The sequence below is a fragment of the Nomascus leucogenys genome, chromosome X, assembly GCF_006542625.1.
Source record: "Nomascus leucogenys isolate Asia chromosome X, Asia_NLE_v1, whole genome shotgun sequence".
Lineage (NCBI taxonomy): Eukaryota > Metazoa > Chordata > Mammalia > Primates > Hylobatidae > Nomascus > Nomascus leucogenys.
Genome location: NC_044406.1, coordinates 34,856,613 through 34,880,407, shown reverse-complemented (window position 1 = coordinate 34,880,407; position 23,795 = coordinate 34,856,613). Strand labels below are relative to the sequence as shown.

Sequence of the window (23,795 nt, the reverse complement as noted above, 5' to 3'; positions counted from 1 at the left end):
AAGACTACAAATTAACAATCTACCATCACAACTCAATGAACCAGAATATATGAACAAACCAAACCCAAATCTAGTAGAAGAAAAATAACAAACATCAGAGCAAAACTAAATGAAATTTAGATCAAATAAACAACATTAAAAAGCAATGAAATGAAGTTTATTAAAAAAAGAAAATTGACAGAACTCTCTCTAAAATAACCACGAGAAGAAGAGAGATGATTCAGATAAACACAATCGGAAATGAAAAAGGAGGCATTATAACTGATATCACAGAAATAAGACAACTAGAGAGTAGCATGAACAACTCTATGCTAATAAGCTAGAAAAACTAGAGGAAATGGATAAATTTCTGGAAACATACAACCTCCTAAGATTGAGACAGAAAAAATAGAAATCATGAACAGATAAAAAATGAGTAGTGAAACTGAGTAATAATAATATTAAAAAACTTCCCAACAAAGAAAGGCCCAGGACCAGATGGATTTACAGCTCAATTCTACCCAATGTACAAAGCAGAACTTATTCCAGCCCTACTGAAACAATTTAAAGAAAAAATCAATATGGAAGGGATTATTTCTGTCTCATTCTATGATGCCAGTATCACCTTATTACCAAAGCCAGTTATAAATATAAGAAAATAAGAGAAAATAAATCTACAAACCAATATCCCAGATAAACATAAATGTGAAAATCTTCAATAAAATTTTAGCTGACTGAATCCAACACCACATCAAAAAAATAATACATCATGATCAAGTTGGTTTTATCCCAGAGATGAAAGGATGGTTCAACATACACAAATCAATAAAAGTAATTCACCACGGAAACAGAATTAAAGACAAAACCCACATGATCATCTCATAGATGCAGAAAAAAATTAACAGAATTCAGCATAACTTTATTTAAAAAACTCTTTAAAAACTAGGCATAGAAGAAACATACCTCAAAGTGATAAAAACCATACATAAGAAGCCCATAGCCAACCTTATACTGAATGGGGAAAAGTTGAAAGCATTCTTTCTAAGAACTGAAACAAGAAAAAAATGCCCATTTTCACTACTCCTTTTCAATGTAATACTGGCAGTTGTAGCCAGGGCAGTCAGGTAAGAGGAAGAAATAAAAGGCCTCTGAATTTAAAAAGAAGTCAAATTCTGTTTGCTGATGATATGACCCTATACATAGAAAATGTTAAAGACTCTACCCAAAAGACTCCTAGATTTGATAAATGAATTCAGTAAAGTTTCAGGATACAAAGTCAATGTACAAAAATTAGTAGCATTACTATTTACCAGTAATAATCAAGCTTAGAACCAAATCAAGTAGTCAATTTGTTAGCATTTACAATAGCTGTAAAAATAAAATATCTGGAATGCATTTAACCAAGGAAGTGAAAAATACCTACAAGGAAAACTATCAAACACTGATTAAAGGAATTTGAGATGACACAAATAAATTGAAAAACATCTTTTGCTCTTGAATCAGAGGAATGAATATCATTAAAATGGCTATAGTATCTAAGGCAATCTACAGATTCATTTCAATTCTCATCAAAATACCAATGTAATTTTGCACAGAATTAGAAAAAAATCACAAAATTCATATGGAACCACAAAAGAGCTTGTGTAGCCAAAGCAATCCTCTGCAAAAGGAACTAAGTTGGATGCATCACATTACCTAATTTCAAATTATACTACAAAGCTATAGAAACTACAACAGCATGGTATTGGTATAAAAATAGACATATAGATCAAAAGGACAGAAGAGAGAACCCAGAAATTAAGCCACATAAGTACAGCCAACTGGTCTTCGATAAAGTCAACAAAAGATAGACTGTGAAAATGACATCCTAATCAAAAAGGGTTCTTGGAAAATTGGGTGTCCATACACAGAAGAATAAATCTGGACCTGTATCTCTCGCCATATACAAAAATTATCACAAATGTATTAAAGGCTTAAGTGTAAGACCAAAACTATAAAAATACAGGAAGAAAACAGGAAAAGCTATTCTGAACATCAGTTTTGGCAAAGACATCATGACAAAGACCTTAAAAACAAATGCACAATACCAAAAATAGACAAGTGGGACTTAAACTGAAGTGCTTCTTTACAACAAAAGAAATTATCAACAAAATAGACAACGTGCAGAATGGAATAAAATATTTACAAACAATACATCCAATAAAATATTAATAACTAGGTTCCACGAAGAACTCAGACATCTCAACAACAACAAATAATTCTGCTAAGGCCAGGCGCAGTGGCTCACGCCTGTAATCTCAGCACTTTGGGAGGCTGAGGTGGGCGGATCATGAGGTCAGGAGATCGAGACCGTCCTGACCAACACGGTGAAACCCCGTCTCTACTAAAAATCCAAAAAAAAAAAAAATTAGCTGGGCGTGGTGGCAGGCACCTGTAGTCCCAGCTACTCGGGAGGCTGAGGCAGGAGAATGGTGTGAACCCGGGAGGCGGAGATTGCAGTGAGCCGAGATGACACCACTGCACTCCAGCCTGGGCCACAGAGTGAGATTCCATCTCAAAAAAAAAAAAAAAAATTCTGCTAAAATATAGGCAAATGGCATAAACAGACTTTTTCAAAAGAAGACATACAAATGGCCAACAAACACATACAAAACTGCTTAACATTATTAATCAATGAAATGCAAATTAAAAGTTTGATTAGCTATTGTATTACACCACAGTAGCTATTATACAAAAGTCAAAAAATAACAGATATCGGCGAGTATGGAGAAAAAAGGAAGCACTCATAAGCTTTAGTAGGAATATTAATGAGTATAACGTGTAATTAATACAATATGTAGGGTTCTCAAAGAATTAAAAATAGAACTACCATTCTATGCAACAATTCCACTACTGGTTATCTACCCAAAGGGAAATAAATTTTATACAAAAGGATACCTACACTCATGTGTTTATAGCAGCATTATTCACAATAGAAAATATATAGAATCAACTAAACTGTCAATCAATGGATTATCGGATAAAGAAAATGTGGTATATATATACGATGGATCGTATTCAGCCACTAAAAAAGAGAATAAAGTCATTTTTTTTTTCCAGCAATATCGATGGAACTAGAGGCCATTGTCGTAAGTGAATGGTTTGGAAACAGAAAGGCAAATACCACATATTTTCACTTATAAGTGAGAGCTAAATAATGTATAGAACTGGACATAAGGAGTAAAATAATAGACATTGGAGACTCAAAAGGATGGGAGGGATCAGAGGGGGTGAAGGATGAACAATTACTTAGCAGATACAATGTACATTATTAGGTTGATGGCTACACTGAAACCCCAGACTTCATCATTATGCAATATATCCATGTAACATAATAACTTTCTCCTAAATTATAAATATTAAAACAAAAACACCTCTATTGTTCACCTGACCTCCATAAGCCACTATTCTGACTGTAGACTATAGTGTCATTTTAGGTCTCCTGGCATTAGTATCGGTTCAGGACCTGTGTCCAATATTCTTCAAAACTTCTGATTATTTTTCCCTAATTCTTCCATGCCATAATTTATTTTGGGGAAGGCTGTGAGAAAGATTGACATTATATGTTGTTGGGCGTGTGGTGGGATGCTTCTTCCAGGGGACCCATTCTTCCCTTCATTCAAGGGTTGTGAGTCTGTAAACTGGCTCAAGCCTGGGAATTGATTGAAGGACCATGACTCTGTTTTATGTTACAAGCTAGAATTTTGTTCAGTTGACCTAGGACTCCTCTGCTTATACAGATTTAGTAAGAATATAATGGACTTATTATCTGTCTCACTACTAGAAACATGATTAACTAACCAACGTCATAGGTCTGTATCAGTCAGATTATTCTGATTGCTGCTTTGACTCTTCTGCTTACCTAGTTTTTGTCAGTTAAGTGCTGCCACTTTTCCCCTGCCACTTGGGAATCCAATTATTTCTATTAAATTTATTTTTTTTTAGTTTAATGGTATCAGTCCTTCTTGTAATTTCTGACCTACAGAGAAAAGTGATCTTCAAAGATGATAGGGTTCCCACAAAAATTTATTTCTCATAATTGTGGCTAAGAATTGTTCCTAGTACTCTCCCAAGGTGGGGGAGAAGGTCTGAAATGATAAATATCCCTAAGAATTTGGATTCTTTCCTCTACAGTATGTCAAGGCAGGACTAGAATTTCAACCTCATTTAGTGTAGGACACCTTTTGGTCTATGTTTTTCTAAACTTTTTTTAGAGTTTTTTCTGACACACTGAGCTGCAACACTAAATTGAGAACCTCTCCTTCGTGGGCCCATATCAATACATTTGGCCTGTTTCAGTTTGTGTTTCTTCCACAATTATCTGTACTTTTAATATCCATCACCATACGTATTCCCTGGATTTATGTCTATATAAATTAGAAAAATAAACATGACCTGATGAGACTTGAGTCTAGTTATAGCTCTAGAAGCAAAGAAGAGTGGTATGGTGGGTCCTAACAATGATCAGCAGTGTCTTACTTCTGCTTCTTCTCACAGCTTAAGTTGTATTTTATTTCCCTGCATGTAATCTCTTGCTCACAGGTACCCAGATACCTGCAGTAACCCAGCAACCCATTTGTGCAATAGCTTCCACCACTGCTTTAAGCATTTTCCAGCCTACAATCTAAACTATGCTATCATTCCAGTCAGTATTCCAAGTCAGAAAAGACAAACCAGTCCCTCAGACTGTCCCCAGAGAAGCTAGAACTTTACAAGCAAGTTCCATTCATATTCTTTCATTCCAATGGAGGAACCAATAATTTGATGGATTCTTTCAGACACTCAGTGCTGTGTCAGAGAGGGAGTGGGACAAGGGCAAGCAGAAATTTTCTAGCATTTTGAATATAGTTTTTTTTTTAGGCATTTCCTTGGTTGCTTCAGCTTCTTAGCTTATTTCTAGAGTTCTCACAAAACTACTTTGCTCTATATATTTTGGGGTGTTTTGTTTTGTTTTTGTTTTTGGTGTTTCCATGGGGCAATGAGGGCCTGGAGCTTTCTGGTCTGCCACCTTCCTGATGTCACTCTTCAGTAGTATCTCCTCTTCTCATCATGTTTGTCTGTTTTTATATCTTTCTTTTATAAGGTTGTGGTTCATCTTGAAACTATTCTAGGAGCCTCAGTTCAACATGTTAAACTGAAGAAAATGAAGTACTCTCTTCAGTTGTGGATCACAATGATGTCAGCAAAGGGACATGATGGGAAGGTATGTTTACTTCTTTCTTTACTTACTGTTTTCTTTGTGTAAATATTTATTGAGCTTCTATTGTGGGCCATATGTTAGAGGTGTCGAGAAAATAAACTCATGAAAAAAATAAGTAAAATAGTAAAATATTTAAAGAAAGCACAGTTTGGTGAATGCCTTGCTAGCATATGCATATATGGTTGTGTGATCACAGAGGGTGTGCCCATTCCTATATGGAAATCAGTGAAGGCTTCTTGATGGAGGAGTTGCAGTCTCCCAAATCTTGAATGATTTGGAAACCTTAACAAGGTAGAGAAGAGATAAAGATTATGCCAGGCAGAGGGGAAACCACGGCATGAACAAGGACATAGGGGAATGAAGCTAATCTTAGTATGTTGTATGCTAGGTACTCAGAACATGTAGGTTTCAATAAAGCATTAAGTGATTAGGTAACTTCAGTTGTCAAGTTCCACCTTTACCTTCCCCCTGAGATGTTTTAAAAATACATGTACAGAGCTATCTGCCCATCTCCTGTTTATTTTTCCCTTCCTTTTCATATCTGCTATGATTAGAAGCTGATACAGGTACTTGTGAAAGAAGCTTCCCTTATGCCAGGTTTTTTCAGGCTTGCTGAAGACTTTTAATATGAACACTTTGAGAAATATAAGATAAATTCAACATTCTGGAGAATTTAACTTTTGTGAATATAGGAATGTTTTCTGCCAATGGGAATATTTGTGTTAGAGCATGATACATCCAAATTCGAAGTGCAGGCTACCTCCTGGTTTTGTTATCTTGTGCAAGTTACTTAGCTATTCTGCAGTTTACTGATATGTAAAATTAAGCTATTGATACCCATGTTACAGCTTTATTTTGTGGATTAACAATATTTTTATAAGGTATCTCACATACAATAGCCCTTCCATAAGGCAGAACTCACACAACCCTCTCAACCTTAAAAAAAAAGTCACTTTTAAAATTTTTTCTAGTAGCCAGTTTTCTTTGCAGAAACACTTTGGAAATCTCTTAGAACAAAACGTTTATAAAAATTCACAAGGTGAGGATGTTTGGCTCTGAGATGAAAGTTTATAAACAGAACTTTAGATCAAAACTAAAGCTGAAATCAAAAACAAAAAGTTTATTTTGAGTTCACTTCCAGAAGACACTGTCTTATAATTTGGATAAACTGTTAACATACATGCTGACTGTCAAAACTCGTCCTGTAATTTCAAATCTGGAAAAGAAAAAGAGGGGGAAAAATCTGTTCTCCTCTTACTTTGAATTATGATACCAGATTTAGAGCTGGAATTATGATGCCAGATTTAGAACTGGTGGTCTTAACCACTTTACTATGTTGCTTATTAATAATCACTTAAAATAGGTAGAAAAGGGATGTGGCCATTTTCTAAACCGTACTTTTTATGTTAATGTAGCTCTTTTTTAATTACAAACCTAATTTAAAATTTTTAAATTTTGTGACTACATAATAGTTGTATGTACTTATGGGGTATATGAGATGTTATGACACATACATACAATGTGTAATTATGAAATCAGTGTAACTGGAGTATCCGACAGTTTAAACACTTATTATTTCTTTGTGGTGTAACATTCCAATTCCACTCTCTTAGTTGTTTTATAATATACAACAAAGTACTTTAAACTATAGTCACCCAATTGTGCTATCAAATACTAGACCTTATTCCTTCTCTTTTTATACTCAATAATCATCCCCACTTCTCTTGCAGTTTCTTGTGCATTTGCACTATAACATTTATTTCTTTTTATACTATCTCTTAAAAAATGATTGTAGTTATTATTATAGTCATATCTTCAAGAACAAAATTCCACACTCAATGAAAGTAAATTCAAAAATAAGAAGAATCTCCTATTCCCCTGGTTGCTCAGAAATCAATGTATAGATGCAGAAAGCCTGAAAAAGAAATGTACTATAACACTCTCAAATTAAAACAATAATTCTTCAGCAATAGACTGTGCAAAAGAAATCTTCAAAATGCCAGATAAGGAAATCAAAATATTGACTTTAAAAAGGCTTAATGAAATTAAATAGATTTTTTTTTTTAGACAGAGTCTTGCTCTGTTGCCTAGGCTAGATTGCAGTGGTGCAATCTTGGCTTACTTCAATCTCTGCTTCCCTTGTTTAAGCGATTCTCCTGCCTCAGCCTCCTGAGTAGCTGGGGCTACAAGCACATGCCAAAACACTTGACTAATTTTTGAATTTTTAGTAGAGATGGGGTTTCACCATTTTTGGCCAGGCTAGTCTCAAACTCCTGACTTCAGGTGATCCAATCATGCTGGCCCCCTAAAGTGCTGGGATTACAGGCATGAGCTACCACACCCGGCTCTTAAATGGAAATTTGTAAAGCAATACAAATAAATTAGAATATCAATTTAGGCTGTTAATATGAAATTTACTAAGAAGGTAGATTTTCTAAAAAAACATAATAATAGAAATTTTGGAACTTATAAATTCATTGAAGGGGTTACAAAAACATTCCAAAGACCAAACAGAAGGAAGACTCTCAAAATATGAAAATGCATCTTTTGAAGTAAGCCAGTCAAACAAAAATAAAGACAAATGAACAAAGCCCTCAAGATGAGTGTGCAAAAATAACAATACTTACAATTTGTTGGTATTACTGAGGTAGAAAGAAAGATTGAAAAAAAAGTTTAGAAATCCTATTTAAGAAAATTATTTATGGAAGCATCTCAAGTGTAGCAAGAGATTTAGACATCCAGATAGAGTAGTCCCCGCAATCCAAGGCAAATACATTGCAAAAAGTCACATTAAATCAGAATATCTAAAGTCAACATAAAAGAAATACTTTTATGATCAGCAAGATAAATGCATCTAGTCACCTGTGAAAGAAACCCCATCAGACTAAGAATGAGCTTCTTAGCAGAAACTTCGCAGGTCAGAAGAAAATGGAATGGGATTTACAAATTGCTGAAAGAAAAAATGCAATAAAAATTTTTATATCCAGCATAATTAAGCTTCATAAATGAAGGAGAAATAAAGTCTTTTCCAGACAAGCAATTGCTGAGGGAATTTATCACCACTAGACCAGACCTAAAACAAATGCTCAAAAATTTCCTTGACATGTAAATAAAAGATATATGTTCATGATTATGATATCTCATTAACATATAAAACTCCATGGTCTTATAAAACAATCACATAAAGGAGGAATAAATGTCAAGTGGTTAACACAACAAAATTGCACCAAACCATAAAGACAAACAGAGAAAAAGAAACAATGTATAAAACAACTAGAAAAGATTTAGTGACCTGACAGAAAATAAACCTCATATATAAATGTTAACCTTGAACTCAAATGGATTAAATACTCTACTAAAGAGAGATAGATTGGCAGAAAATATAAGAAACATGATCCATCTAAATGCTGCTTCCAAGAAATTCACCTTCTCTGTAAATACATACATAGACTGAGAGAAAAGGGTTGAAAAAAGATACTTTATGGAAATAGAAACCAAAAGAGAGTAGGAATAGCTATACCTATACTACATATAGCAGATATTAAATTAAAAAGTTAAAAAAGACAAATAAGGTCATTGTATAATGATAAAAGGATCAATGCAACAGGAGGATATAACATTACTCAGTATATATACACTCAATACTGGAGCACCCAGATTCATAAAACAAATATTACTACATCTAACGAGAGAGGTGGAAAATAATACAATAATAGTGTGGGACTTCAACTGCCCACTCACAGCATTAGACATCATTAAGATGGGAAATCAACAAAGAAATATTGAACTTATTTGGACTTTAGGTGCAATAACACACTTTGACAGAAAAATCTACTCAACGACTGTGAAATGTACATTTTTTTCACATAAGCACATGGAACATTCTGCAAGATAGACCATGTATGACCTTGTATAGACCTTGTATTTTAGGCCACAAAACAAATCTCAGTGAATTTTTTAACATTAAAAACATATCAAGAATCTTCTCAGACCACGCTTGAATAAAACTGAATATCACTACCTTTGGGAACTTTGGAAACTATACAAATACATGGAAATCAAACATGTTCCTTAATGATTATTGTGTCAATGAAGAAATTAAGGTGGAAATTATAACAATTTTTGAAAGAAATGAAAAGAAAAACACAACACATCAAATTCTGTGGGATACAGAAAAAGGAGTTCCAAGAGAGATGTTCATAGTATTAAATGCCTATACTAAAAAAGTAGGAACATTACAAATTAACAACCTAAGGATGGACTGCCAAGAACTAGAAACACAAGAACAAACTAAACCAAAAAGTGGCAGAAGAAAATGAGTAAAAATAAAAATTCTAGTAGAACTAAATAAAATAGAGACCAAAAAGGAAAGGTGAAAATACAAAGGGTCACTGAAACAGGAAGTGTTGGTTCTTAAGGTAAACAAAATAATCCAATATCCAGATTAATCATGAAAAAAAGAGAGATTACAACAAAATCATAAAGGCAAAAGAAGAAATTATAAATGACATCACAGAAATACAAAGATTCTTAAAAATTATTATTAAGAACTCTACTTCCACAAACAAGAAAACCTAGAGGAAATAAATTAATTTCTGGAAACATGCAACCTCCCAAATTTGAATCAGGAGGGAATAGAGAACCTGAGCAGACCTATAATGGATAGCAACATTGAATCAGTAATAAATAATTTTTAACAAAGGAATATCAGAACTAAATGGATTTTCCATACATACAAAGAATAAACAGTTCTTTTGAAATTGTTCCATTGATTGGAATAGTTTCAGAAGGAATGGTACCAGTTCCTCCTTGTACCTCTGGTAGAATTCGGCTGTGGATCCATCTGGTCCTGGACTCTTTTTGGTTGGTAAGCTATTGATTATTGCCACAATTTCAGAGCCTGTTATTAGTCTATTCAGAGATTCAACTTCTTCCTAGTTTAGTCTTGCGTGGGTGTATGTGTTGAGGAATTTATCCATTTCTTCTAGATTTTCTAGTTTGTTTGCGTAGAGGTGTTTGTAGTATTCTCTGATGGTAGTTTGTATTTCTGTGTGATCGGTGGTGATATCCCCTTTATCATTTTTTATTGCATCTATTTGATTCTTCTCTCTTTTCTTCTTTATTATTCTTGCTAGCAGTCTATCAATTTTGTTGATCTTTTCAAAAAAACCAGCTCCTGGATTCATTAATTTTTTGAAGGGTTTTTTGTGTCTCTATTTCCTTCAATTCTGCTCTGATCTTAGTTATTTCTTGTCTTCTGCTAGCTTTTGAATGTGTTTGCTCTTGCTTCTCTAGTTCTTTTAATTGTGATGTTAGGGTGTCAATTTTGGATCTTTCCTGCTTTCTCTTGTGGGCATTTAGTGCTATAAATTTCCCTCTACACACTGCTTTGAATGTGTCTCAGAGATTCTGGTATGTTGTGTCTTTGTTCTTGTTGGTTTCAAAGAATATCTTTATTTCCACCTTCATTTCGTTATGTACCCAGTAGTCATTCAGGAGCAGGTTGTTCAGTTTCCATGTAGCTGAGCGGTTTTGAATGAGTTTCTTAATCCTGAGTTCTAGTTTGATTGCACTGTGGTCTGAGAGACAGTATGTTATAATTTCTGTTCTTTTACATTTGCTGAGGAGAGCTTTACTTCCAATATGTGGTCAATTTTGGAATAGGTGTGGTGTGGTCTTGAAAAAAATGTATATTCTGTTAATTCAGGGTGGAGAGTTCTGTAGATGTCTATTAGGTCCACTTGGTGCACAGCTGAGTTCAATTCCTGGATATCCTTGTTAACTTTCTGTCTCATTGATCTGTCTAATGTTGACAGTGGGGTGTTAAAGTCTCCCATTATTATTGTGTGGGAGTGTAAGTCTCTTTGTAGGTCACTCAGGACTTGCTTTATGAATCTGGGTGCTCCTGTGTTGGGTGCATATATATTTAGGAGAGTTAGCTCTTCTTGTTGAATTGATCCCTTTACCATTACGTAATGGCCTTCTTTGTCTCGTTTGATCTTTGTTGGTTTAAAGTCTGTTTTATCAGAGACTAGGATTGCAACCCTTGCTTTTTTTTGTTTTCCATTTGCTTGGTAGATCTTCCTCCATCCCTTTATTTTGAGCCTATCTGTATCTCTGCATTTGAGATGGGTTTCCTGCATACAGCACACCGATGGATCTTGAGTCTTTGTCCAATTTGTCAGTCTGTGTCTTTTAATTGCAGCATTTAGCCCATTTACATTTAAGGTTAATATTGTTATGTGTGAATTTGATTCTGTCATTATGATGTTAGCTGATTATTGTGCTCGTTAGTTGATGCAGTTTCTTCTTAGCATTTATGGTTTTTACAATTCATCATGTTTTTGCAGTGGCTGATACTGGTTATTCCTTTCCATGTTTAGTGCTTCCTTCAGGAGCTCTTCTAAGGCAGGCCTGGTGGTGACAATATCTCTCGGCATTTGCTTGTTTGTAAAGGATTTTATTTCTCCTTCACTTATGAATCTTAGTTTGGCTGGATATGAAATTCTGGGTTGAAAATTCTTTTCTTAAGAATGTTGAATATTGGCCCCCACTCTCTTCTGGCTTGTAGAGTTTCTGCCAAGAGATCAGCTGTTAGTCTGATGGGCTTCCCTTTGTGGGTAACCCGACATTTCTCTCTGGCTGTCCTTAACATTTTTTTCCTTTATTTCAACTTTGGTGAATCTGATAATTATGTGTCTTGGAGTTGCTCATCTCGAGGAGTATCTCTGTGGCATTCTCTGTATTTCCTGAATTTGAATGTTGTCCTGGCTCACTAGGTTGGCGAAGTTCTCCTGGATAATATCCTGAAGAGTGTTTTCCAACTTGATTCCATTTTCCCCGTCACTTTCAGGTGCACCAATCAGATGTAAATTTGGTCTTTTCACATAATCCCATATTTATTGGAGGCTTTGTTCATTTCTTTTTACTCTTTTTTCTCTAAACTTCTGTTCTTTCTTCATTTCATTCCTTTGATCTTCCATCACTGATACCCTTTCTTCCACTTGATCAAATTGTCTACTGAAGGTTGTGCATTCATCATGTAGTTATCATGCCATGGTTTTCAGCTCCATCAGGTCATTTAAGGACTTCTCTACACCTGTTAGTCTAGTTAGCCATTCACCTAATCTTTTTTCAAGGTTTTTAACTTCTTTGCAACATGTTCGAACATCCTCCTTTAGCTCAGAGAAGTTTGTTATTACTGATTGTCTGAAGCCTTCTTCTCTCAACTCATCAAAGTCATTCTCCGTCCAGGTTTGTTCTGTTGCTGGTGAGGGGCTGCATTCCTTTGGAGAAGAAGAGGTGCTCTGATTTGTAGTAGTTTCAGCTTTCCTGCTCTGGTTTCTCCCCATCTTTGTGGTTTTATCTACCTTTGGTCTTTGATGATGGTGATGTACAGATGGGGTTTAGGTGTGGATGTCCTTTCTGTTTGTGAGTTTTCCTTCTAACATTCAGGACCCTCAGTTGCAGGTCTTTTGGAGTTTACTGAGGTCCACTCCACACCCTGTTTGCCTAGGTATCACCAGCGGAGGCTGCAGAACAGCAAATATTGCAGAATGGCAGATGTTACTGCCTGATCCTTCCTCTGGAAGCATCTCAGAGGGGCACCCAGCTGTATGACATGTCAGTCAGCCCGTACTGGGAGCTGTCTCCCAGTTAAGCTACTCAGGGGTCAGGGACCCACTTGAGGAGGCAGTCTGTCTGTTCTCATATCTCAAACTCCATGCTGGGAGAACCACTACTCTCTTCAAAGCTGTCAGGATGTTTAATTCTGCAGAAGTTTCTGCTGCCTTTTGTTCAGCTCTGCCCTGCCCCAGAGGTGGAGTCTACAGAGGCAGGCAAGCCTCCTTGAGCTGTGGTGGGTTCTACCCAGTTTTAGCTTACCAGCCATGTTGTTTACCTAGTCAAGCCTCAGCAATGGTGGATGCCCCTCCCCCAGCCTCGCTGCCACCTTGCAGTTTGATCTCAGACTGCTGTGCTAGCAGTGAGTGAGGCTCTGTGGGCTTGGGACCCTCTGAGGCAGGCACAGGATATAATTTCCCGGTGTGCCGTTTTTTAAGGCCATTGGAAAAGCACAGTATTAGGGTGGGAGTTTCCCGATTTTCCAGATACCATATGTCACAGCTTCCCTTGGCTAGGAAAGGGAATTCTCTGACCCCTTGTGCTTCCCAGGTGAGACAATGCCCCACCCTGCTCTGTGGGCTGCACCCACTGTCTGACAAGCCAGTGAGATGAACCTGGTTCCTCAGTTGGAAGTGCAGAAATCACCCATCTTCTGTGTCGCTCATGCTTGGAGCTGCAGACTGGAGCTGTTCCTATTCAGCCATTTTGCAACCTCGAGCCTACAACCTGTCTTCCAGCTTACTAATTACTTATTCTATTTGTTTAATAATGCATTTGAGGGATTCTCATGCATTTTCAGTTTGTCAACTGAATTTTTCTTGTTTTTAATTTTTAATCTTTAAAAAATGTCTCTGACAGAATTTGGAGTTTCTTCTCTGCATTGTCTTTAAGTTCATTAAGCTTCCTCGAGACACCTATTTTCAATTATCTGCCTAACAATTCACGTATCTCTGTCACTCCTCAATTGGTCACTGGCGCCTTATTTAGTTTATTTGGTTAGGTTATGTTTTCCTGGATGTTTTTGATGCTTATGTACATTTATTAATGTCTTAACATTAAAGAGTTAGGTGTTGTTTTCAATATTCACAGTCTGTGCTTGGTTTGGCCCATCCTTATTGAAAAGACTTTCCATGTATTCAAAGAGGATTGAGTGTTGTCCTGTAAGTGTGTTTTCACTGAATCCATAACAGCAGTAGGTGGCGTCTTAAGCTGAGGAATGCTGTGACTCTTGCCAACTCCCAGAGGCACTGCTTTGGTGGTGTTGAGTAATATAAGGGAAAATTTCCTGGGTCACCAGGTAAAGTAAGTCACTCTCTTCTCTCTCTTTCCCCCAATATGAAGGAGTCTGTTTTTATGCTGAGTTGTCTAGAATTGGGAGAGGGGTGACATGAATACTCCTGTGGCCACTACAGCTGGCAATATGCTAGATTATACATTAAGCTAGCACAGTACTGGGTCTCATCCAAGGTTCATGGCAACTACTCCCTGACTAATGTTTATAGGAGACTCAAGTGCTCTTGAGTCTGAAGGTTGGGAATCCTCCTGGTACTGGGTTCTTCACTTCAGGACAGTCAATTCCCTTCTTACTAGAGTGGGTCTAGAAAGACCATTCAGGAGCTAAGGCCTGTTATTGGGCCTTCAGGAATCTCCTTGTTTCTTCATTTTACTATAGCTAAGCTGGTACCCAAGTTGCAAGACAAAATCCTCTGTACTCTTCCCACTCCTTTCCCAAAGCCACAGAAGTCTCTTCACCAGCTACACTGCCTGGAGTTAAAGGAAGGGTGATGCATGCACTCTTTTGGCCACCACAGCTGATGTTGCACTAGGTTGGGTGCATCCAAAATCAATTGCCTCTGAGAGAACAGTGCAGCTCCAGGGTTTTTCCAAGGCCTGTAGTCCTTGAGGCCTGATGGCCACTCAAATTTACTTCAGGCCTTGGGCCATGTTAGTCAACTAGTGGTGGAGCCAGGCAGAACTGGAGTTCCTCCCACTGGAGCTGAGAATTTCCCTCATTCAGAACTGCTCTAAATGTTCCCTGCTTTGGTGCTAGCATAATTTTTCACTATATTGCATACCACTGGGACAGGGCAGGACTGGGTTCCAATGCAAAGTAGCCCATTCACTTTACTCACCATCCTGTAAGCAAACAAATTGTCTTTCAATGAGGTGCTGATGGACAATGGGAGAGGGTTGGTGTAGGAAATGCAAGACCATCTTTCCTACTCTCTTCAATGCCTCTTTTATTGATATTTTGTTAAACCAGTTATTGTGATTGCTCACTTTATTGGTTCTTATGAATGTGCTTTCTTGCATGCATAGTTGTTTAATTTGGTGTTCTTGCAAGGAGGCTGACTGCTGAAGCATTCTATTCAGCCATGCTGCTCTGCCTCCACTTCCCTATAACAGGTTTATTGAGTTATAATTCATATATCATGCAATGTGCCTATTTAATGTATACAATGTAATGGATTTTAGTACATTCAGAGGTGTGCAACAATCATCAAAATTTTAGAATATTTTCATCATTCCTAAAAGAGACCTCATACTCATTATCAGTCACTGTACAATACACTCGCCCCTCCATAGCCTTAAGTAACCAGGAATCTACTTTCTGTCTCTATAGATTTGATTATTCTGGATATTTCAGGTGAATAGGCTCATACATGTGTGGTGTCTTGTTACTGGCTTCTCTCACTAGGCACAATATTTCAAGTTTTATCTATATTGTGTCATATATCAGCACTTACTTTGTGTGACTGAGTAATATTTTATCAATAAATTTTATTTATGTATTCATCAATTGACTGGTATTTGGCCGTTATGAATAATCCTACTATAAAACTTGTATAGGTGTTTTTGTCTTTACTATTTTGAGAAAATACTCTTGTATTTTATTTCTTGTCTTCAATCTCAGGAACCTGTGAAATTTGTGGATTTGCTTGGTGACCATGGGAAACATGTCAATCCTCTGTGTGAGTTGATCAAATGGTGCCTGGGTCTGTCAGTGTACACCATCCCTTCCATTGGTAGGTAAATCATCTTCTACTTAGACCAGTTTGATGTCCTGTAATATTTATTAATATCTAAATATAAATTTTGGACTAAAGACTCCATGCAATTCCAAAATCCAGCGGGACAGTGAAATCTTAAAGCTCCAAAATGATCTCCTTTGACTCCATGTCTCACATCCAGGTCACACTGATGCAAAAGGTGGCTTCCCATGGTCTTGGGCAGCTCCACCCCTATGGCTTTCCAGGGTATAGCCTCCCTCCAAGTTGCTTTCATGTGTTGGCATTGAGTGTCTGTGGCTTTTCTGGGTGTACTGTGCAAGTTATCAGTGGATCTACCATTCTGGGGTCTGGAGGACAGTGGCCCTCTTCTCACAGCTCCACTAGGCAGTGCTCCAGTGGGGACTCTGTGTGGGGGCTTCAACCCCACATTTCCCTTCCACACTGCCTTAGCAGAGGTTCTCTATGAGGGCCTTGTCCCTGCAGCACACCTCTGTCTGGGCAGTCATGCATTTCCATACATCCTTTAAAATCTGGGCAGAGGTTCCCAAACATCAATTCTTGATTTTTGTTCACCACATGCCCAACACCACATGGAAGCCACCAAGGCTTGGGGCTTCCATCCTTTGAAGCAATTACCTGAGCTCAATCTTGGCCCCTTTTAGCCATGATTCTAGCCATGGCTAGAGGGGCTGGAATGCAGGGCACCAAGTCCCTGGGCTGCACACAGCAAGAGGGCCCTGGGCTTGGTCCATGAAACCATTTTTTCCTCTTAGGCCTCTGAACCTGTGATGGAAGGGGCTGCCACAAAGGATTCTGAAACGCCCTGGAGACATTTTCTCCATTGTCTTGGAGATTAACATTTGTCTCCTCCTTACTTATGTAAATTTCTGCAGCCGGCTTGAATGTTTCCTTAGAAAATGGGTTTTTCTTTTCTATCCATCATCAGGCTGCAAATTTTCCAAATGTTTATTCTCTGTTTCCCCTTTTCTGAAGGACTTGCTTTGATGTCCAGGCTGGTGTGCAGTGGTGCAATCATGACTCACTGCAGCATTGACCTCCTGGGCTAAAGCAATCCTCCTGCCTTAACTCCTAAGTAGCTGGGAATACAGGGGCTCACCACCACACCTGGCTAAGAGATGGGGTTTCATCTTATTGCCCAAGCTGGTCTTGAACCCCTGGGCTCAAGCGATCTGCCAGCCTTGGCCTTGAGAAGTGCTAGGATTACAGGCATGAGCCACCGTGCTCAGCTATAATGGGTTTTCAATTATGTGAAAAATCCTTATGATATACTATGCAGTTGCAGAGGCTAGAAATGTTATATATAGCATTACTAAAACAAACTAGAAGGAGTTAAAAGTAAATGATTGACAATGGGTGGTAAGATTATAAAGTTTCCTTTTTCATCACTTACTTTCTCAGTGTTCTATAATGAAAATATATTACTTGAATAAGAAAAGATAAAGAACACTAGGAATTAAAATGAAGTTTATTACCTTAACTTGATATATGTTATCATTCTGTAGGACTGGCTTTGTTGGAAGAAAAGCTCAGATATAACAATGGGAAATACCACAAGTTTAAGGCAGTGGAAGAAAGCCTGCGTGAAGAGCTGGTGGAGATGCTAGGTGATGATGGTGTGTTCTTATATCCCTCACATCCCACAGTGGCACCTAAGCATCATGTCCCTCTAACACGGCCTTTCAACTTTGCTTACACAGGTACCTAATTGTATTCCTTGCATTCTGCAATCTTAAAGAAATAGAGATGTATGTTTCCAAGGAAAACATAATTTTCTTTTGCAGTTGGACAAGTTTTAAGCATGCAGGTATAAAAGTGCTGTGTGATGGAAAACTCCAGAAAAAAGTTGCTAATGTCATATGTCAAAGATACTTTGCCAATATCTGGTTTCTCCACAATAACCCTACAAGTGCATATGAGTATCCACATTTTACAGAACTGTGCCTCAGGGAGGTTCAGCCACTTCTCTTCTATCACTCAGTGTGATCACACTGGATCCAAAGTCCCCCCTGGCTGCTCTGAATTAAACCAAATTAAGCTTTTGTCAGGATCTGTGGCTTCCCAGAAGATTCTTGTACAGAAGACAGTTCTCCAAGGGATCGTTTACTTGACTTAGCTATCATCCCCTTTGAATTCAATTCATTCTATTGTTCACCAAACTAGTTTTTGTCACCTGGGTTTTAAGCCATGGATGGATCATGATTATGTGAAGTCTAAAGGCCCCTGGATATGTACTAGGTCAGTTTCTATGGTTTCTCCAGGGTCTTGTCCCAGGAAACCACACTATTCTTTGAGATGAAGATAGAGAAGTCTTCATCAAATACACGTTCTCACCCAATAAACCTGTGGTCCACTTAAAGTTGGAATTTGGAATCCTTTGCTCTGCAATTTTTTACTTGTGCATCCTGGAGGAAGACATTGAATCTTTCTCAACTTATTTCCTATCTAGGAAGTCAGGGTAATCTATGCCTTGCAGTGTTGCTGTTAAGATTAAATGAAATAATACGTGTAAATTAATTAACATAAGGGTTGTGGAGGATGAGGGAGAGGATATTAAACAGTCCCTATCCTTAATTTCCTCACCCTTACTCTCTCTCTGGCTTTGGTCACTCACTCTTAATTTCTTCCTTCCTGTCCTTCCTTCCTTCCTTCCTTCCTTCTTGGAGTTTTGCTCTTGTTGCCCAGGCTGGAATGCAATGGCACAAGCTCGGCTCACTGCACCCTCCACCTCCCAGGTTCAAGCGATTCTCCTGCCTCAGCCTCCAAAGTAGCTGGGATTACAGGAGTGTTCCACCGCACCCAGCTAAGTTTTGTATTTTTAGTAGAGACAAGTTTCACCATGTTGCCCAGGCTGGTCTTGAACTCCTGACCTCAGATGATCTGCCCACCTTGGCCTCCCAGAGTACTGGGATTACGTACATGAGCCACCATGCCTGGCCTTAATTTCTTAAGTCTTTGAAAAAACTTGCTGCCTAAATTGCTCTGTTTAAGTTTCTATCACCTAGTTACTCAGTTTCTGAACACAGGTAAAATACTTTAGTCAATAGGCTAGAACCCAAGGAGAAATATACTCTTTATACCTTTAGGGGAGGATTTTCCTCAGCTTCAGGCTTCCTATGGTTTGCAACTTTTCCCTCTAGTTTAGCCTTGAACACATTTAAACAGTGTCCCTTTTAAGCCAGATGATATTCTAGGTAATATGGATACAAGACCCATGATAGATGATAGCTGCAATTTAGCAAGTATCTAATATATACGAGATACTAGAAGCCAGAAATTCTATACATTATCTAATTTATGTTTCCCCGAAATCCCTCACAGCAACTGAAGTTATCTTTGTGTAAAACCTGAGGAAACTGAATGATGTATAAAGTGATTTAAGGGTCAGGGTCAGGACTGAAATTCAGTTGTATTCTATCTGACCTTAAACGCAATGTCATTTTCACTACATGTATGGGTTGATAATGTTTTGTTTTTATTGTCTTTACTAAAGCTGAAAATATAAGAGGTTTGGGAGACCTTTTGTCAAAAATGTAGGATTGTTGGATGCCAAATAGGTTAATGTTTTATTCCTGCTTCTTTTTTATTCCTACTGAGAAATACCCCTCTCAGTTTCTCAAGCTTGTATAAGCTTCTTGTGTTTGTCTCCTACTTAGAAGATGGGTACACTAAATCAGATATTTAATTTTTGAGCCTTGGCTTTCTTACAGCTAAGATGAGGATGCTACATTGACTTTGAAGGATGGTTGGAAGGATTTAATGTAATAATGTGCAGAGTGCTTTAAAATTATTAATTATAGTGATAATAATACCATTTATTGAAGACATGTATATGTTTATATTGATTTTAATGTAGGTAATAATATCTCTGCTTTACTTCATAGTATTAGTTATATGTGTTTTCCTTGTTTTATCTATTCCTAGAATTGTTCTGAGTTTTACATGTTTCATCTCATTTTATCTTACAGCAGCCCTATAAAAAGGAGAAATTATTAGTGTCTTCATTTTACAGATGAAGGAATTTAGACACAAAAATCTTTAGGAGATATTTCCAAAGTCACATAGCTAAGATAGTGTAGGAAGTGGGACTTTAACCCAGGCCCTATGATTTCAGAGGAAGTGACCTTATTCATTACACCTAAGAGGAAACAGGAGGCTGGACAGGGTCTCTCAGCTATGAAGTGAAGTGATAAGGATTCAAACCCAGGTCTGTCTGACTCCAAATCCTATTGCTTTTAATTAACTCTCTTCCCTTGTTCTTCTGCCTCACTTGGTGCTCAGTGAACTAAAGTACCTTCTCCTACTTTGCTCCATTGACACTCTACAATGAGAATAAATTTATTAAGCATGTATTGTGGACTATACTGTATGCACTGGTGTTAGATTAATCAGATACATTCCATGCCCTCAGGGAGCTCCTAGCTTAGTACAAGAGACAAACAAATGTTAACAGAGAATTTCAGTAGAAGAAAACAAAGGAAGGTTTTCTGGAATAGGTGACCCCTGATCTGGGTCCTGAAGAAGAACTAGAAATTAGTCAGAAGAAGGATGTTGGGTAAGTATTACAATAGTCCAGGCAGTAGGAACCCCATGAGCAAGAGAACAGAAAAACACATCAGGAACACTGTGGACAGAGGGTATAAACACTACACTAACTGGAGAGAGTAAGTTTTTAATAGAGGAGTGAGAGGAGGAGCATGAGTTTGAAAAGGTAAGCATGTCATGGAGAACATTCACAGCCATGCTAAAAACTGCAAAAAAAAAATATGTTATTTGTCTTGGCACCCTGCCCCATCCTGCTTTCTTTGCATAATGTCACTGGAATAACACAGTAATGAAAGAGAATAATCTAGCCTGCAGATTCTTTGAATATTTGATTAGCTTATGCTATTTCCTGATAACATGCAATGAACAATGTTTCATATCATTGTATCTCAGAGAAGTTATTTACAGTTTTCTTCCACTTTAGTCCTACCATGATTATCAACATAACACCTATATGTCATAATAATTGGGAGAGGTGATTACCAGGACAGATGGAAGGGAACAGCTTACAAAAGTGGCCTTCCGCTGGCTTTCTCCCCTCTCCCCACTTTAGTTTAGTTGTCTGTACTCAAAGATCTCTTGGACCATTTATATCCTGAGATGAACAGCATTGGCCATACAGCATTTTGAAGATCTCATCTGAGAAACCCACTGATATTGGTGCCAGGAATGCTAAGCAGATCTTTTGTGACCTCTTCAGCATCCAACATTAGCGTGAAACTCAAGATTTATATGTCAGGTTTGGCAAAATCATAACATGCCACTCTCAAGAGTCCCTCTTGTACCCATGCCAGTCATTAACAATTGATCACAGCATTCTTTTTCTCTGAGAACAAACTTGACTTTGTGATATTTCAACAGAGTGGGCTTGGTCACCTCTCCAATTAATAAGCTAGAAACATAAAATAAAATGTTCATGTAATCTAAGCAAAGATTCTACTTAACAAAATAGTCTGCCATATTGTTAGCTCCTGAAAGGCTGTGGTCTGTATCTATCTTGTTCACCTATGTAATCCCCATTGACTGGGACATTGCATTGTTGCATAAAATGCATAATTATTTTTTGTTAAACTAACAAATACATAATTAAAAATATAAATAAGAATGAGCATCCCAGAATAACAGAGTAAGAAGCTCAGCATATTCTCTCTCAAACAAACCAACAATAAAACTGGAAAAATTACTGGAAACAACCATTTCAAGTGTGAAAAATGATCAAATGGCATAAAGCAAATTCAGGAGCATTTATTCAAGAAAAATTAGTGATTCCTAATAAGAAAAGTTGAGTCTATGATATTTAAGCTGGGATCTGTTTTCCCCTCTGCTCCTCAGATACAGCTTTGAGGTACAAAACTTTCACACTAGGTAGGGCAAGGCAGACCTTAAAGACTGAAAACTCCCACTCTTTCCAGACCCATGTTACACAGCATTTGTTGTGGGCAAGTAGAGAATACTGCTACATCCAACAGCTTCCATTACCTGTGGCACCTTATTGTGGAAGTTCTAAACAAGGTCATGGCTGGTCATAAGAACTTGCAGCTCTTCAACCCTGCCCAAGAGAGGCTGATTTTACATGGAGCAGAATATGGAAGATCTTAGATGCAAAAACTTCCGTGAAAGCTAAAATTTCAGTGATACTAACATAATTCATAGCAACATACCCCAGAGGTAGAGAAAAATCAGAATCAAGAATTGATAAAATATATTAACTAAAGCGTCTAGTTTTCAACAAAAAATTATGATGCATACAAGTAAAAAAGGAAAATGAGACCCATATACACAAACAACAATGCCCACTTCTGCCACTCGTAGCCAGCAGGACATGCCTGCTAGAGCTTCCAGCCCAGCAGTTCCTCTTCTTTCTGAACTCTGCCAGTGGACACAGCCTCCTGTTATCCAGGGAAACAGAAAAACTGCAGGATAGGTGATTCCACACCCCCCACCACCACTCATAGCCAGGCAACTAGAACTTCCAGCCCAGCAGTCCCACTTCTGTCTGAACTCTGATGGCAGGAACAGCCTCTAGAATATAACCCAACAGCAGGTCAGGCAACTGCACCCAAATCCGCCACTCATAGCCAGGAAATCCATGTCTGATAGAGCTTCCAGCCCAGCATTCCCACATCTGCCTGAACTCTGTGTGTGGCCACAACTTCATGAACCCCCGGAAAGCACCTAGACAGGGGATTAAGTGACCTCACCCCATCCCAGAGCTCTTAGCTGAGCAGGACTTGGTGGTGGCCAAGCAAGGGTGAGCCCTCATTCTCAGATCACTGAGAGAAGTGGAGATACCCAGGTTCATGGGCTGGCAGAGGATTGGGGTGTGCCTTGTTCCACAGGGCCAGCCTGGCAAGGATATGACCTGTCTACCAAGTGTGGTCCCTGCCTAAGGGAGCCCATGGACCAGAACACCTAACAAAAAGTGCGGGCATGGAACCAGTGATCGAAGGGGGCTCCTCCAAGGCCTAGAAGCCATCTAGGTGAGCGAGTCACCTCTCTCCCCCACACCACAGATGACTACTGTCATCTTCGCCAAAACACCAAAGAGCCCTGAAACAGAGTAGGAGGAGCCTATCTGCCTGCTAGCACTCTTAAGCACCACCGATTGGATCTCAGGTCAAAATGCAAACTTAAAACATTTTGCAAGTATGTATCACCCATGAAAACTAAGGAAAAGATCCAGCCAGAAATAAACATTCTGTACAAAGTCATGACCCTTTGAAATATACCCAGAAACAAAGCCAGCTGACTATCCTCAACTTATCTCAGGAGTAAAGAATCATCAACCCTTACACATGAGAAAGAATGAATCCAAGAACTGGCAACTCAAAAAGCCAGTGTTTGCCCTTACCTATAAACGTACACATTAGCCTCCCAGAAATGGTTCTTAACCAGAGTGAGCTGACTGTGGACCTAGAATTTAGAAGCTGGATGACCAGGAAGCTCAGTGAGAATGAGGGGAAAGTTGAAATATAATCCAAGGAATCCAATAAAACAATTCAGTAGCTGAAAGATGAAATATCCATTTTAAGAAAGAACCAAATTAAATTTTTGGAACTGAAAAATTTACTTCAAGATCTCCACAATAGAATCTAAAGCATCAGCAGCAGAAAGATCAAGATGAAGCAAAAATCTCTGAGCTGGAAGACCAGCTTATACAATCCTCTTAGTCAAACAAAAATAAAGAAAAAAGATTTTTGAAAATGAAAAAAATCCTTTGAGAAATATGGGATTATGTAAAGAGACCAAATGTATGACTCATGGTGTTTTCCAAAGAAAAGGAGAGAGAGTAACTTGTAAAACATATTTGAGGATATAGTCCATGAAAATTTCCCCAAACGTCCTAGGGAGGAGGACATACAAATTCAATAAATACACAA

General features: G+C 37.9%; 1 protein-coding gene across 1 annotated transcript in view; it reads left to right on the top strand.

The window, feature by feature from the left end:
* FAAH2 (fatty acid amide hydrolase 2) overlaps window positions 1-23,795 on the top strand; it is a 218,276-nt gene that overhangs the window by 153,534 nt on the left and 40,947 nt on the right. The window contains exons 8-10 of the mRNA XM_030806665.1: window positions 5,102-5,221; window positions 15,756-15,867; window positions 17,376-17,570. Of these exons, the coding sequence (XP_030662525.1) occupies window positions 5,102-5,221; window positions 15,756-15,867; window positions 17,376-17,570 (427 nt within the window). The remainder of the gene's footprint in view (window positions 1-5,101; window positions 5,222-15,755; window positions 15,868-17,375; window positions 17,571-23,795) is intronic.